The 17,852-nt window shown below is 37.5% G+C and overlaps 1 protein-coding gene across 1 annotated transcript; it reads left to right on the top strand.

Moving 5' to 3' along the window:
- Nucleotides 1–14,136: 14,136 nt before the first annotated feature.
- Nucleotides 14,137–17,460, top strand: LOC149202342 (uncharacterized). The gene is made up of 2 exons (XM_089399949.1): nucleotides 14,137–14,673; nucleotides 16,240–17,460. Exons 1-2 carry the CDS (start codon nucleotides 14,490–14,492, stop codon nucleotides 17,286–17,288), a joined length of 1,233 nt encoding a protein of 410 aa, XP_089256075.1. The 5' UTR covers nucleotides 14,137–14,489; the 3' UTR covers nucleotides 17,289–17,460.
- Nucleotides 17,461–17,852: the final 392 nt, after the last annotated feature.

The raw sequence follows: 17,852 nt of genomic DNA, 5'->3' as shown, positions 1-17,852 counted from the left end.
GAGCAGCATTTGATACTCAAATACCGCGACTGCCTACACAAGTACATCCAGGAAGAAATAGAATTCCTGAACATCTCCTCGCTTGGCACGACAGACTGATATGCCATCAAGGTTGAGCAAAAGTTTAAACAGAAGAAGCGAGACTTTGGATCTACGAATCTGAAGCAAATGAATGGTGCCCTCAAAATGCAGAACGAAGGACAAAGCCAAGGTGGGGTGGCCCAAGATAACCCGCCAAAGCTGCATTCAAAGAACAGTGTCGTGAGGACGAAAAAGGACACGGGAAAATGGTGTGAGTTCCATAAGAGCTCCACTCACAACACAAGTGAGTGTCGGGCCAAGCAGTCACTGGTGGCTAAGCTAAAGGTTTTAGAATCAGATGCATGTTCCTACTTTGAGTCAGAACCTGACAATGGGAATGACAAAGGGAAGCAGATTAACGATGTGGAACCCAACGCCACCATTGCCACCACAAAGATCCAGAAGGAGGAACCCGAAGATCTAGAGGAGGAGGAGCGTCTCTTCCACTCCTAGAAGTGGGTAAAGGGATCCCCACTACAGTTCATTGTCAATAGTGGGAGCTAAAAGAACCTCATTTTGGTAGAGATAGTGAAGTGGCTGGACCTATCGACCACAACACATCCACAACCGTACACCATTGAGTGGCTTCACCAAGGATGGGATCTTTGCATGAGCGAGCAGTGTCACCTTCCATACAACATCAAGCCCTTCACGGATGAGGTATTATGTGACATTGCTCCACCTGAAGTTTCTGATATACTATTAGAACAACCATACTTGTGGAAGTGACATGCTATGTATGAATCAAGGCCCCGTGCTGTTATTATTACTTTGGGAAATAAGTTGTACAGGACACCGGAGGTAGCACCACCTACCGCCATTTCCTTGGTTACTGCAAAACAATGTAGTAAGCTCATTTCCAAAACCGGGAAATTTATTTTCCTGATGATACACCCTCAAGGAAAGAAGAAGACAGTGCCCACGACCTCCAGACAGGGCCCCTCCGCACGACAACTACAGATGGACAAGGTTGTGGAGGAGTACGAGGACATCTTCACCTCCCCTCCAGGGGTTCCTCTGCACTGTCAGGTCAAGCACTCCATCGATCGGACACTAGGTGCGTCGCTACCCAATGGACCAATCTATCAGCACTCCGTTATGGAGAATGATGAAATCAAGAGGCGGATTTAGGAGCTACTGCAGAATAGTCACATCCGTCCAAGTTCATCACCTTGTGGAAGCCCAATCATGTTGGTACAAAAGAAGGATGGGACTTGGAGACTCTGTATTGACTATTAGGCGCTGAACAAGATCACTATCTGTAATAGGTACCTGATCCCACGGATTGATGACCTCCTGGACCAACTGAAGGGGGCAAAATATTTCAACAAGATCGATTTGAGGTCAAGATATCACCAGGTACCAATCGAACCCTCTGATGTGTGGAAGACTCCCTTCAAAGCCAAGGAGGGCCTTTTCGAATGGTTGGTTATGCCTTTCAGATTGATAAATGCTCCTGCAACCTTCATGAGGCTAATGGATGACATATTGCTGCCATTCACCAACTCATTTATAGTGATATACTTGGATGACGTCCAGATCTTCAGCCAGAGCTGGGAAGAGCACCTCCACCACATCCGATAGGTTCTCCAAACACTGCGGCAACACAAGTTATGTGCCAATTTGGAGAAATGCACTTTTGGCATGTCCTAGGTTCAGTATCTGGGATACATTATTGATGAACAGGGGGTGCATGTGGATCCAGCCAAGATCCAAGTCATTCGGGATTGGCCCTCTCTAACCACTCTTGGGATTTTCACATATCACTTGGCCCTTGAGTCAAGTCACCAAGGGAGAAGCGAAAGAAATTTTTTTTTTGTCTGAATCTCAACAGAAGGCATTCACAGAGTTGAAAGATCGCCTCTGCTCAGCACCAGTGCTCGCATTGCTAGACTTGCAACAACCATGTGAGGTCGAGACAGATTCCTCTGACTATGCTATTAGGGCAGTCCTTACTCAACATGGGCATCCAGTGGCATATCATAGTGAGACACTTTCAGACACAATCCGAAAGTATCCCACTTATGACAAAGAGATGTGTTCCATTGTGCAGGCCTGCTGACAATGGAAACATTACATTTTGGGGAAGGAAACAGTCATCCACACAGACCACCGACCACTCTAGTTCATACAGACCCAAGGGAAATTGTAGAATTATCGCCATCAGAAGTGGTCCATATACCTGCAACAGTTCCATTTGAATATCAAGTATAAGAAGGGCAGCACCAATAATGTTACAGATTGCCTCAGTCGACCACCGATCATGGAATTAACCATCGTGTTCAACTCTTGCGGGCATGAGACGTCTGGTTGGCCACTTCTCTACAAAAGTAACCTAGAATTTGGCCACACATACCAGACACTCTTGGAGGGTCGACATGTTCCAGAATTTCAGCTCCAGGATGCCCTGTTATGCCACCTGGGTCACCTGTGTGTTCCTTCAAGCGAGCATGCCAAGATGATTTGGGAAGCACACTACAGTCGGGGTGCTAGGCATTTCGAGGTCGAGAAAATGGTGACAGTACTGCAGAAGTATTTCTATTGGTTGAATCTTCAACAGAATGTTAGGAAGTACATCAGATCATGCACTGCCTGCGCCATTGCCAAACTGACCGTCAAGAAGCAAGGCCTCTATACCCTGCTACCTACCCCTAGTCGACCTTGGGAATCCATCTCCATGGATTACATATCAGCCCTTCCTTCCACTAATCATGGAAACAACTGTGTTTTTGTGGTCGTCGACAGGTTCTTGAAGATGGCCATTATGGCGACCTACAAGAAGAATATCACAGCAGAAACCACTGCTAAACTATTCTTTGAACGAGTGTGGGTACACTTTGGGATCCCACAGTCTATCATCTCAGATCTGGACAATAGCTTCCTCAGTACATTTTTGTCCAGTCTCTGGTCGATGCTGGACACCAAATTCACTAAGTTCGTAGCCTTCCATCCTCAAATTGATGGCCAGATAGACGTTGTCAACAGGATGATCGTACACATTCTGCGCATGTACAACTCAAAGCATCCACACACCTGGGACGAGAGCCTCCCCTATGTTCAACACAGCTACAACCGGGCTCTCCATAGCTTGACTGGCCATAGCCCTTTTCAGGTGGGCTTGGGATTCCAGCCACTATGTCCCATTGATGTGGCCATGCCATTTGGAGCTACTCAAGCAGATTTGGCTCATGTCCATTCTGAAACAGATAAGGCAAACAGCTTCATTGAGCACATCCAACATATTCGCCAGCAGGTCGATGAAATTCTGGAGAAATCAAATGCCAAGTACAAGTAGCGACATGATCAACATTGGGTTCCATAGAAGTTTCAAGTGGGTGATAAAGTCTGGTTGCATTTGCAAAAGTAATGCCTTACCGAAGCCTATCAGAAACTTAGACCACTCCGATATGGTCCTTACACAATTACCAAGGCTATGGGAGATAATGCATTTGAGCTCAGCATTCCCCCATTCCTTGGCCTACACCCAGTGTTCAATGTGGACCGCCTTCAGCCATACTTTCCACCATTACTAGACACATCCAACATTGCAGAACAGCTCACACCCACAGAGTTAAATCCAGATTACATGGAACAAGCTGCAACTTATTGGATCATGGACACACAAATCAAGCACACTCGCCAGCAAAATATCCAACTGTATCGAGTTGTCAAAGCAAGCCAACTCCTTCACTAGGGCAAGTGGCTAACCAGGGACCAAGTTCAGCAGAAGTTCCCTCATCTCATGGAGGAACCCAATGCAATGGGGACCATTTCTTCCTAAGAGGGGAAGAATGATCCAGGTGGATATTGGTGGCCACCCACCAATTCCACTTGGACCCCCACCATTACTTCGTTCAGTTTTTCAGTTTCCTTAATTATATTACAGTTTACTATTTTTAGTAGTTTTTTGGGTCCTAATCTTCCGGAGCCGTTTTGAGGCCCTAAACAATGTTTTTTGGGAAAATATACCGCCAATAATTTTTTATCTGAAATGATATTTTCCTTCGTAGTCCTCGGAGATATCTTTCCAACGGGCTATCATGCACGTCAAACGGAGATAATATGACCAAGTCGCGACCCCGAGAAGTTGGCTATCCAACTCACCCCAACAGGGCCCATAAATTCTTGGTGTTACATCTCCTCAGGTTAGGGTTTTGGTTGTTTAGGGTTTGCTCTTATTGTTCAATAATAAAAAGGCCCTTTAGCCTCATTGTAAGACAGTTCAGAGGCATGTAGCTACCACATCTCTTCTCAGAGATAAGCTACCATCGCCTTAGCTGGTTTATTTCTATTGCTATTTGTAAGCATATTTTAGTATTTTACATTAATGAAATGAAGTATTATTTCCGCTGCATCTCTATGTTTATGGTTACCTCTGTAATTTGTTGTGTTCATGTTTAAATCCAGATCAACACAGCAAAGCGTTTAAGCCATTTAATGAATTTTGGTGAATAAATATGGGCAAGCATTCACTCCGCAACTGTTACCCACACTCGACAACACTTGCAAGTTCAAAAAACCAATTACTATGTAAAATCAGCGATGTTGCGTATTAATTATTTTCTCTGTCATTTGTTAATGTCAAATTTGTATGTTGAGATAAATATGAATGTAAAATTCATTTGCATTGTTGGGCAAGTGAGAGAGGTTGAAATTTTGTGAGGTAGTGAGGAGAAAATCATGGAGGAAATATTGGTGGCACATTTTGACTGAGTTTTACAGACATTTACTCTACAACCCAGTGATGGGTAAATCGCAGTAAGTTTTTTGTGCTTTTCACTTGGAGCTGCAACCTCCATTTATCACGCACATGTATTTTCCTATGTTTGAAATATAATACAAAGTATGTTATGTTGCGATGTGGTCTTAAACATTCATAAGTAAATTTATGGGAACACTTTTTTCTTTTACTTTATTTTGCCGTGAGTTATTTCCTGTGTATTATTTAAGTCTTTTTGTAGTTGGGATATCCTTGCCGCAACTGAATTTCTATTTTAAATTAAGTCCCTGTGTGGTTGCGATATCCTTGCCACAACTGAAGTTGACTTTTCCACAACCGATCTTTGAGCGAGTCTTCTCTCTACGCCAGTAAAAATTTTCTAACATGGTATGGGAGCAGGTTAAATATTGTTAGTGTAAAAACAAGTGTTTTTTCTAGTAATTGAAAATTGTTTTGAGGGAAGATTGTTTTCTCCTTTGGAGCGAATTTACTAGCAGGTAGAAAGTTTTATTTACACTCAGAAATGGCAACATAAATCACAAGCTTTACTAATCCTTTGATACCTCAATTTAATGGCAAAAATTACGATTATTGGGCTATAACAATCAAGGCCCTGTTTTCGTCTCAACCCATTTGGGATTTGGTGGAGAGTGGTTTTCAAGAACTAGCAGATGCAGGAGCATAGAATGCCTTGTCTCAAGCAGAAAGGGATTTGTTGAGGGACAATACGAAGAAGGATTCAAAATCCATGTTCTATATTTTCCAAGCAGTTCATGAAAGTATTTTCCGAAGGGTTGCAATAGCAATGAAGTCCAAGGAAGAATGGGACACCCTCCAGACAACTTACCAAGGCATGGCAAAAGTTAAGACAACAAAACTACAAATGTTGAGAAGAGATTTTGAAACACTTTGTATGAAAGAGACTCAGAATGTAGACCCATTTTTTATACATGTAATTAGACTCGTTACTCAAATCAGGTCTCATGGTGAGACACTTGAGGAAAGAAGAATAGTTGAGAAAGTTTTCCAGCAAGGTTTGATGCCATTGTTGTGGCGATAGAAAAGACAAAGGATCTCTCATAGTTCTCAGTGGATGAGCTTCATGCATCAGTGATTTCTCATAAACATAGATTGAATAGAGAAAAAAGCTCCTCATTGGAGCATGCCTTCAAGATGCAATCTTCATTTGGTCAAGGTAGAGGCAGAGGAAGATCATATATTAGAGGAAGAGGAAGAAACCCATGCAGAGGTGGAAGAAGTGGCCCTTCCAGCTCAAGTGGAAGAGGCAGCAATCAAATTCCAAGTCAAGGCCCAAGCCAAAATCAAGCACAAGGTGAGAGGTATGATAAATCTCAAGTTCAATATCATTACTATAACAAGTATGGTCATTATGCAAATGAATGTAAAAAGAAGCAATATGACATTTGTAACAAACCAAGTGTAAATTTCACAAAAGAAAATCAGAACCATGATAACACGTTTTTAGCTTGTAATGTAGCACAAGAAAAACAAACTAATATATGGCATCTAGATTCAGGGTGTAGCAACCACATGTCAGGAAACATAAAAATGTTTTCCAATCTAGATGAAAGTGTGAAATTTGAAGTGACATTAGGGACTGATAGCAAAGTCTCTGTCATGGGAAAAGGAAGAGTTAGTATCCTAACTAATAAGGGGGAGAATAAGTACATCTCAGATGTTTACTTTGTCCCCGGTCTGAAGCATAACCTTATAAGCATTGGACAACTCATGCAAAAGGGCTACAATGTCTTCTTCAAAAATGATGTGTGCATAATTTTGGATAGGCCTCCAAGCAGACATCTAATTGCAGAGGTTTAGATAACAAACAATAGAATGTTTCCGCTAAAGATAAGATCACATTTCAAGGAAGAAGGTGCACAAGCACAACTATCAATGAACTCACAAGAGGATGGAAGAAAATATGGAGCTATCACCCAAGTGAACTATCAAGCAGAGGTCAAAGATGAAAATTGGTTATGGAATTTGAGATTTGGACATATCAACTTTGGAGGTTTGAATTTTCTGCATAGGAAAGGCAAGGTGAAGGGATTACCACTCTTAGAAAAGCCGGATAACATATGTGAAGGATGTATCTTGGGAAAGCAACATAGAGAGACATTTACAGCAGGAAAGTCAGTAAGGGTAAAGGCACCTTTGGATATTTTCCACTTATATTTATGTGGACCAATGCAGACACCATCAATTGGTGGCAGCCACCATTTATTGACCTTCATAGATGACTACACAAGGAAGACATGGGTCTATCTTCTAAAATAGAAAAGTGAAGAGTTTGAGCACTTTCGCCAATACAAGGCTCTCGTTGAGAAGCAAAGTGGATACTACATAAAAGTCCTCAGGACTGACAGAGGTGGAGAATACATCTCAAATGATTTCCTTCTATTTTGTAGGGAACATGGAATTCACAAGCACTTTACAACAAGGTATACACCTCAGCAAAATGGTGTAGCAGAAAGGAAGAATAGCACCATTGTGGAGATGGCAAGGAGTATGTTGAAGGCAAAGCATTTTCCAAATGATTATTGGGCTAAAGATGTCGCTTGTGTAGCATATATCTTGAATAGATTTCCAACCAAAAGTGTCTAGAACGTGGTTCCTGAAGAGACATGGAGTGGAAGAAAGCATAGTGTCACTCACATGAGAGTTTTCGGTTGTCTGGCATATGCACATATCCCGGACGAGTTGAGGAAGAAGTTGGACAACGGGGGGGGGCAAGAAATGTATATTTGTTTCATATAGTGATGAATCCAAGGCATACAAACTCTACAATCCATTATCCAAGAAAGTCATAATCAGCAAAGATGTGTTGTTCATAGAAGAGGAAGAGTGGGATGAAAGTTTAGAGAAGACAATCAATGTCAAAGAATGTATACCACATGAGGACAAAGAGGAATTGATAACAACAAGTAATTCCTCATCAATGACTCCCTCTACACCTATTCAAGCGCAAAAGAGAAGGTAGCAAGTAACACCATCAACAAATAATAGGACAACATCACGCAGTCATGTAAGTGCTTCTCCAAGCATGTTGTAAGGCGCAACACCAAGTGACATGTCAAGCCCATCTTCAGCAAGCACAACAATACAAAAATTCATAAATTTAAATGAAATTTATGAGCAAGATGACGTTGATAGCAACACTGGTCTGAATTCATTATTTGCTTTGTTTTGTCATGTAGATGACCCAATCCTCTTTGAAGATGTAGTCAATGAAGAAAAATGGGTTGCGGCAATGGAGGAAGAAATAGAAGTAATAGAAAAAAATGACACATGGGAGTTAGTGGACATGACACAATGAAAACAAATCATTGGAGTGAAGTGGGTCTACAAGACCAAGAGCAACGTTGATGGAAATATTGAAAGGCATAAAGCAAGGCTAGTTGTCGAAGGATACAAGGAGTAGCATGGAAGAGATTGTTCGGATATATTTGCGCCAATAACGAGGATGGAGGCAATGCGTACAGTTGTGGCGATTTTCGTGCAGAATAAATGGAAAGTGTATCAAATGGACGTAAAATCAACATTCTTAAATGGAGTACTGAAAGAGGAAGTGTATGTTGCGCAACCGCCTGGTTATGAGGTAGAAGTCCAAGAAGACAAGGTGTATTGGTTGAGGAAATCTCTTTATGGGTTGAAGCAAGCACCGTGTGCATGGTATAGCATGATAGATGCTTACCTGTTGGACAATGGTTTCGACAAATGTGACGGTGAGCCTACTATCTACATCAAAGAGAGTGATGGTAAGATTATTAATCATCCTATATGTAGATGATTTGATTTTTATAATTAGTGATGATTTCCTCATCACTAATTTCAAATAAGTAATGAAGAATGAATTTGAAATGACTGACTTGGGGTTGTTAAGATATTTTTTGGGCATAGAAGTGAAGCAAACAGAAAATGGCATTTTTATCTCTCAAGCAGAGTATGTAACAAACATTTTGGAGAGGTTTACGATGCAAAACAACAAGACTACACCAATTCCAACTGTCATGGGGTTGAAGTCGAGTAAAGAAAATTGCAGTAGCAATGTCAATTCGACGTTATACAAAAGAATGATAGGGAACTTGCTGTATTTGACGCCACTAGGCCGGATATAATGGACGTAGTGAGCTTGGTGTTGAGGTTCATGGAGACACCCAAGGAAACACATTGGCAATCAATGAAAAGGATTCTAAGGTATGTCAATGGGACAAAACACTATGGCATTTTGTACACCACAATAGATTATTTCAGGCTAGTTGGTTACACTGAGAGTGATAGAGCAAGAAGTGTCGATGATAGAAAGAGAAAGTCAGGATATGTTTTTTATTTGGGTTCTGGAGCAATCTCATGGGCCTCCAAGAAGTAGCCAATAGTGTCACTATGAACAACAGAAGCTGAATATGTTGCCACAACAGCAACAACGTGTCATGTAGTTTGGATGAGAAGGATGTTGAGGGATCTCCGCCATGACTAAGAGGGAACGACAACTATTTTCTGCGACAACACATCCGCAATTGCATTGTCAAAGAATTCTATCTTTCACAAGAGGACCAAGCACATTGATGCTAAATATTGTTTTATCAGAGATTTGATTAACAATGATGAAATTGTGTTGTAGCACTATAAGTCATAGGAACAGTTTGCTAATATTTTCACAAAGCCATTGGCATGTGAAAATTTTGTTTATCTCAAAGATTGTTTGGGAATTTTCAATGGTGGAAGTTGTGATTAAGGGGGAGTGTTTGAAATAATAATCCCAACCACTGTCTTAAATGCACTGACAAACACCATGCTTGCCCGGTCAACTACTGCACGGTTGCGATTTTGCTTGTAGGCAAAAGGACTGAAGTCGGAACAGAAGTACAACACTCACCATTCCGTAACAAAGCAAAGAGTTTAAGGAATTTAATGAATTTTGGTAAATAAATATGGGCAAGCATTCGATCCGCAATTGTTTCCCACACTCGACAACACCTACAAGTTTAGAAAACCAATTGCTATGTAAAATCTTCCATGTTGCGTATTAATTATTTGCTTTGTCATGTATTAATATCAAATTTGTATGTTGAGATAAATATGAATGTAAAGATCATTTGCATTGTTGGGTAAGTGAGAGAGGTTGAAAGTTCGTGAAGTAGTGAGGAGAAAATCGTCGAGGAAATATTGGCCTACTAGTTTGACCTAGTTTTATAGACATTTACTCTGCAACCCAGTGATGTGTAAATGGCAGTAACTTTTTTGTGTTTTTCACTTGGAGCTGCAGCCTCCATTTATCACGTGAATGTATTTTCCTATGTTTGAAATATAATACAAAGTATGTTATGTTGCGATGTAGTCTTAAACATTCATGAGTAAATTTACCGCAACCCTTTTTGCTTTTACTATGTTTTGTGGTGAGTTATTTCCTGTGTATTATTTAAGTCTGTGTGTAGTTGCGATATTTTTGCTTTTACTCTATTTTACTGTGAATTATTTCCTATGTATTATCTACGTCTATGTATTCTTGTTTTAATTAAGTCCCTGTGTGGTTGTGATATCCTTGCCCCAACTGAAATTGACTTTGCTGCAACCAATCTGAGCTAGTCTTCCTTGCCGCAACTGAAATTGACTTCGCTGCAACCGATCTCTCTGAGCCAGACTCCTCTCCTCTCCCGTAAATTTTTTCTAACACTGAACCCAAACAACCCTAGAAGTTCGGAGAGTGGATTCAACCGTCTGAACCCAAACAACCCTACAACCCTAAAAGTTCAGAAAGTGGATAATAACGGTCTACTGCTAGGGCATCATGTACCAAATTAAAATGAGTGAGATGTTCATCTTTCGATTCTCCAACAAGTCATATGGGAGCAGTTGATCATCATGGAGTGCAAGGAAGGCATCTGTATGAACAAGAATTCAGTCCCACGAGAATCTAGCCTCATGTGTCCTCTCACCATCACATTAAAAATTGGAAAGTGAGAGTTGGGAGCCATAATTTTGAAAAATATTGTTGTTGTCCTTTTATAATTTTGTTAAAAATAAACTTTGCCCATCTATAAAGGTTTATATTAGTTAGTTAAAATTAATAAAAACATTTTATTATAAATTAATATTATATATAATAATAATTCAAAATAAATATAAAAAAAATATAACTTTAAAATTTACACTAATTTATTTTCATTAAATTTTAAAAAATAATATTAAATATTCTTAATATAATTTAAAAATCGATGATTTTTAACATTTAAGATATAATTGCCTTTTCTTATATTAAAATATGTTTATTGAATTTTTTTGGAATAATTCCATTCATTTTTATTCTCTACAAAAGTTATATTTATTTAAAGATATATATTATTAAGAACATTAAAAGAAATATATTATAGGTGCAAAAAATTTCAGAATAATTTAATTTAATCACATTTTAAAAATAATAAAATATAATGCATTTTAATATTTAATTATATTGATTAAAAGATATATACTATTAAGAACATTAAAAGAAATATATGATACTTCAAAAAATGCTAATAATTTGATTTAGTTGCATTTTAAAAATTATAAAATATAATGCATTTTAATTTTTCTTTTGAGGTTAGCCACTTTCAATTTTAGAAATAGGCACTATCATCTATACTTTACCATCATCTGCACTTTATGCTTTGAGGATAATAGACAGTGATGATCATCTTATTATTTTATTTCATGGTGATTTAGAATTTGTTTTTCTTAATAATCATTTAAAACAATTTTGAATATTATGGTATTAGTATGATATTAGTGATTTCAATGTTATTTATTATGCATATATTATAAAGAATAATCATTATGGTAAGATGTTATTGACAATTGATTGAGTGTGGTAAGAGAGTATGAGGCCATCTAGTTTTGTTATTGAGTACAACTCATATTCAAATTTTTACATCCATAGGTTGTGTGCTTGTTGAATGAATCACACATGGGTGATGGGTCTATCTAAATTAGCTTGGATCTCTATCAAAGTTTGGGGATAGTGTCCATGATTCCACTCATTATCACTTAAGTCGTGACTTAGGTTGGAAGGTGTTAAAGAAACTTTCCTTGAAATTAAATGATGTTCCTGTATCATGTGTCTTTTACCTTCGATTAGTCATAAATATTTTAAGGGAAATCGTTGTGACACCCTTCAAAATTAATGATTACATCCATATGTTGTGTGCTTATTGAATTAACCACACATGGGTAATGGGGCTATCCAAAGTAGCTTGGATCTTTATAGAAGGTCGAGGATAGTGTAGGTCTGGGATGGTGTCCATGACTCTACTAATTATCACTTAAAAGTAGTGACTTAGGTTTGAAGGCGCACATTTTCCTTGAAGTTAAATGATGTTCCTCTATCATGTCTCTTTTACCTTTGATTAGTCATAAATATTTTAAGGGAAAGCCTTGTGGCACCCTTCAAAATTCACGAGAAAGTTCTTGATCTATTTTTTATGAGGAAACAAAAATGTAATTAAAATTGAATTTAATAAGTAAAATGATTTAAGTAAAAACATACAAATAAAAAGAAATTCTAAATAAAATTTAAATTTAAAAAAAAAAAAAAAAAACTTTATAAAAAGTAATTATGAAAATATATATAAATCAAGAAAATAGAATTCTAATGAAATAATTTGAACTCAATTAAGTATTCTAATTATCCTAAACCATAATATAATTAATCTCCATACCAAAGGAGCACTCTGCATGAAATAAAAATTAAAAAAAAAAAAAAAAATTAGAGAAGTCTATATTTGTTAGAGGTCTTCACGTGGAAAGATAGAAGAAAACAATTAAATAAATAAAGTTAGAAGAAAAAAAATACAAAAAGTTAGAATAAAATAATAAAATAAAGAAGATTATAAAAAATTAATAAAATAAGGGAGGAAAAACTCTTAGATTATTATGTTTTTCTTTCAGTTTTTTTCATGCAAATAGAAATTTAACTTAAATTATAAATTAATTTTTTATTCAACTAAATATTAATTCATAATATTTTATCTTTAATAATGAGTAGCCTGTCTATTTAAAAAATATATATTTCATATAATTATACATAATTCACATGCAAAAAGTTTAAGGAATATTCTTCTATACTTTTTAATATTTTTATTTATTATTTTTTTCTTTTCGTTTAATTTCTTAATCATTTGTTATTGTTTTTTTTTACCATAAAACTTTTGAAATACGATTGCTTATATCTATATATGAAATATTATTTATCTCTAGCCTTTTAGATCCTCTATTCTATTATTTAATTTGAAATCTCTAGATTCTAACATAACATCTTATTTTAAATTAATATATATGTTTAAAGGAAAAAAAATATTTCCATTTTCTAAGCAGAATTAATAGTAAACAATAAAATTCAGAGTCATTGAAATGAAGTCATGAAATGAAGTTCATCTTATTACTCGTAAAAATTGAGTTTAAATATTTAAAAAAAAAAAAAAAAAAACATTCTTCTCAAAAAAGATAAACTAAAAAACATAAACAATCATTTCTCTAACCCATCCTAAATAAACTTAAATTCAAAATTAATTTTAAGATATCCAAAATTTGCTACTCTAAATTTACGACCTTCACCCTCTAATTTTTTCGACACAAATTTTGCAAAACAACTTAACAATGCAGCGTAAGCTTGAACCATTTCTTCATAACACCACATATGAATGGAAAGATGGAAATGCCGCTATTTCCCTTCGAAAAACCCTCGACTAAATGAGATTTGTCGCTGTGTAAAATTACGAAAAATCCAAACATACAGAGAACAAAACAGAACAGTTAAATTGAAAAGTGAAAGTCACGTAGTGAAGCATCCAAAGCCTTCAATTCAAACAAAAAATAATATTCTATTTTATAATGTTTCTTGGGCCAAGTGTCAAAAAAAATTCGAAGATTAAAAAAGTGTGTATGGCCGGTTAGAAAAACGTGAAGGTTTAGAAAATTGATACAAGTAAAGGGGTACGTGTCCGCATGTCTAGAACGGTGCATTTCATTCAGAGAGATTGACATTACCGTTCAAATGTCACCCACAGCGATTAACATTACCGTTCTATTTCACGTTTTCTCACAAAATTGCTTGCCAGTAGCAGGAACACTCATATTTATAGGAAAACCTGAAAACTAATGCCAATATTGAAATTTAGCCTAATACAGTTTTCAATAAAGTCACAATATTTTATAATATAAATTTCAATTTAAAATATAGAAATAAATTCAGCATCAGCCTGGAAAACCTTTTACTCAACAATTGGTGCAAAATTGACCAGAAACTCAACCACACAAAAAGCCAAAAAAGTCCCCCCGTTAGGCTGTTCTCCAAAACGCCTCAAGACGGCGGTGTTTAAGGTAGATGTGGGAACCCTGGCAATAAATAGTTATATCCTGTGAAAGTTGAAAAGGTTCCAGGTCACTAACTACGACTTCAGCCCAAAACCCTATCTGTCGTGAATGCTTCAAGACAGATTAGCCGTCTGAGCTGGGGATTTCTCAGGGGCTTGTCACGTATAGCCTGCAATTATTTTTTCAAGATTAGCGGCCCAATAGAGAAAATTGAAATGAAGATTGACCTTCTGTAGAATTCCCCCCTATATCCGAGCTAGGGTCGAGGTAATTTACTATAACGAACGTGGGGAATGAAGGATCCAAGGATCTGTTGTCCATGATTTATAGCCTCTTCGGCGTAGACGGAGGACGTGTCCTTTATCCAATGGAGAACAAGCCCGATCAATTGGAAGCCAGGCAGAAGGGACGGGGAACTGCGCAGCAGACGATCACATTCACAACGCATGGCGTCAAAGAGAACGATATTACTGATCAGCACATTACAGCCTCATCCGGCCAAGGTGAATAGATGGTACCCTGAATCTTATGCCAGTGAGTCTGAAGTTTTGCAATAGCTTCTGTAAGTTTTCTGCTTAGATACGGTTAATAGAATTTGTAAATCTCCTGTATCTTGATTGCATCGTACAGTGGAAATGATATAAAATCTGGAAGAAATTCAGATAAAATCCAAAATCTTTGTAATATGTCTGTTATCAGAAGGAATCAAAGGAAGAGAGAAAAAATAAATAACAGGTGAAAGAAAATGGGTTTGTGATAGCACCAAATACTAATAGCAAACATACACTGGAATCAAATAAGTTTCTGTTAACTAATTTTCCAGAGAGGGAAATAGGCGAAAAAGCTTATTCTGTCTGCTCCTTAAGCGATGTAAATTTAGGTTTGAAAACATCCATTTTATCCACAGAAACCAGGAATTGTGAAGCTCGGGGTCGGCAGATGTGGTTTTTTTGTGCGTTCCACTGATAATATTTTTTTTTTGACGCAGAGGAGGAGGTGAGCTGTGTCACTTTATAGCTTAATTTGCTCAATCTTTACTATATGGCCTTTTCATAAATGGTATTGTAAAGTAGCATAGACGCAACTGTTTAACCCAGGCATTTTTATCTCGTTTGCTGAATGGCCAAATATTCTGCAATCAGATAGACATAGTCGCGGCTGATTCACCCAATATTGGGCATTACCCAATATTCTGCGAATCAGCAATAAAAATAAATAGAGATAAGCTCAGAGATCTAACCCTCAGTTACTGAAATGAAATTGCATCCCTTCTCTGTCAATACAAGCAGGTAAGATAGATGTATTCTATTCTACTTTCTGGTTTTACGACATGGAGGCCTCTAACAACATGAATGGATAAAAGTATTAATAGAATAATATCGAGAACTTAGATGCTTATTAATGGACTAAGGGTTTCGATTATCTTAACGTTCTACGGATTCATATGAACTGATCCTTCCCAATATTTCTTGACGGGTCAGTTTTTCTAATTATACAACCATCTCCAACCCTTCTCATCGAACTAGGAATTTGCTTACAAAGTATCAGGACAAACATGAAAACACAAGCCCCTCCCACTGTGAACATTACAGACATGAGCTTATTCATATCTCTTTCTGGGAGCGTTTTTCTAAGAACTGTTTGAGAGGAATTAAGCTGTACTTGAAATTCTAATGTGTGGGAAAGCAGAGGAGGAAAGTACAAAATAGCATAAATATTTCACACACGGCCGTTTTTAGTGGATCACAATTAACTGGTGAGAGGTATTTAAACTTTTTCTCACTAATTACTCGTTCAAAACAACTCAACATATAAACACACTAAATTCAACTTTATCCAAAATATAACTTAACTTTACTCAATTTAATTGACTCTCTGGAGAGTAACTATCTCTCGTTTGAAATAACTCTCCATGGGGAGTAACTATCTTTAACAAAATGCAGATTTAAAACCTTAAAAAAAATAGCTTTCGTTGAAACAGAACGGAGTCAATTTCCAGCACTTACATGCTTCTGGGGTAATGTGTGTGTAAGATGAAAGATTGGTGATGTTGTGTTGGTATCATGCAGGAGGGCCAAGCATCGTCACGCTACCTCAACAACAAAAACGTAATCGAGAAAATGATACTAACTTTAAGAGAAAGGAACTGAATCCGCTGAATCCCCCTTCAAAGAGACATTACAGAGGAGTACGGCAGAGGCCGTGGGGCAAATGGGCTGCAGAGATTCGAGATCCAAAGAAGGCAGCACGAGTATGGCTGGGCACATTTGAGACTGCAGAAGATGCTGGGAGAGCATACGACGATGCTGCCTTAAAATTTCGAGGATCAAGGGCGAAATTGAACTTTCCTGAAAGAATCAACCTCCGGAACGAGGATCGTCCCCGTATGAACATGCCAAAGCAAGAAAGCGCAGCAATTGCCGACTGCCGCATTCAAGTTGTACACGCAACATCCAGCCTATCTCCGCCGACTGATGGTGATAATTTTTCGGCAGCGCCGGAAGGCTGTCGTAGTCTACATGTCGAAAGCATAATTGGAGAAACGTACTCTGATCGACTCCACCATGGGATTCCACCTCGGTATTTCATGCCAGCTGACTCACTGCCTTTATCAAAATTTTCAGATGTATATCACCATGGCCAACCACTGCAAAATCTGGGGTTCGATGCCGAGCAGGCTAATTCTAACCCTAGTTTACTGCAGCAGTATTCCGCTTATATAACATCTCAGCAGGAACCAGAACCTTTTAATCAACAGTTGGCTTCTATGACGTGCATCCAAAACGAACTAGCCCTCGATTATAATCCACAACTACAAATTACAAGTAGGCCTAATTTAGTTTCATCGAATTACACAGGTTCGAGCGTATCCATGTTCAATAACTATGTGCTGCAGCAGCAGCAGCAACAACATATGCTTATTGGTCAACAGCGGGTCCCATCAGTTAGCACGACAGGTTATGAGGAGCTATATAACTTTCGTGGAAGTGGAAGAATCGTTAATCAGACATCTGGCAACTTCCTAGACTGTACTCCGTCTCAATCTGAATCCTACGGTAATTTGGATTACAATCCAGGAGTTCTTCCTGCACGTAATTTGAAGGGCCCGGAACTTTGACTGAAGAAAATGTTGATATGGTAAGATGGGTTATCCACAGATCTGGTTTTTCTATGGGTACATCTCTGATGATATCGATTAAACGCTTTTCCATTCAGGTCTCTGGTGATATATTTTCCCCAGACATTTCCACTAGCTTTTCAAATTACTATCGATATTATTGAATGTTTGGTTTTGTTGCAATATATCATGTTACTTATATTTTAGAAAAAAATGACTATTGCTTTGAATGTAGTGTTAGTTGTAATACATTAGAAAAATTAGATTTAAAATAAATAGCTATCCCATTTTAACTTACCTTGTTTCTTTTTGACAACAACAGTAACTCAGAACGTATTGTCATTGATCTCTCTGACACACTTTAGAGTTCTTTCCTTATACTAAAAACAAAAATTTGTTTTAGAATACTTCCTTTCTAGAGAGAATAAAAGACTATATTGGTTATTGTTATTGAGATCTACTCCACGCTATTGGTTGTTAATTGATACGAAAAACATAAACTTTGTTTTAAAACAAAGTAAAAGTAAAATATTGTATATGTATATGTTATTGATATTTGTTACA

The sequence above is a fragment of the Pinus tabuliformis genome, chromosome 2_1 (genome assembly GCF_031772625.1).
Source record: "Pinus tabuliformis cultivar Carrire ecotype Pingquan chromosome 2_1, CPIR1, whole genome shotgun sequence".
Classification (NCBI taxonomy): domain Eukaryota; kingdom Viridiplantae; phylum Streptophyta; class Pinopsida; order Pinales; family Pinaceae; genus Pinus; species Pinus tabuliformis.
This window is presented reverse-complemented; position numbering and strand designations above follow the sequence as displayed.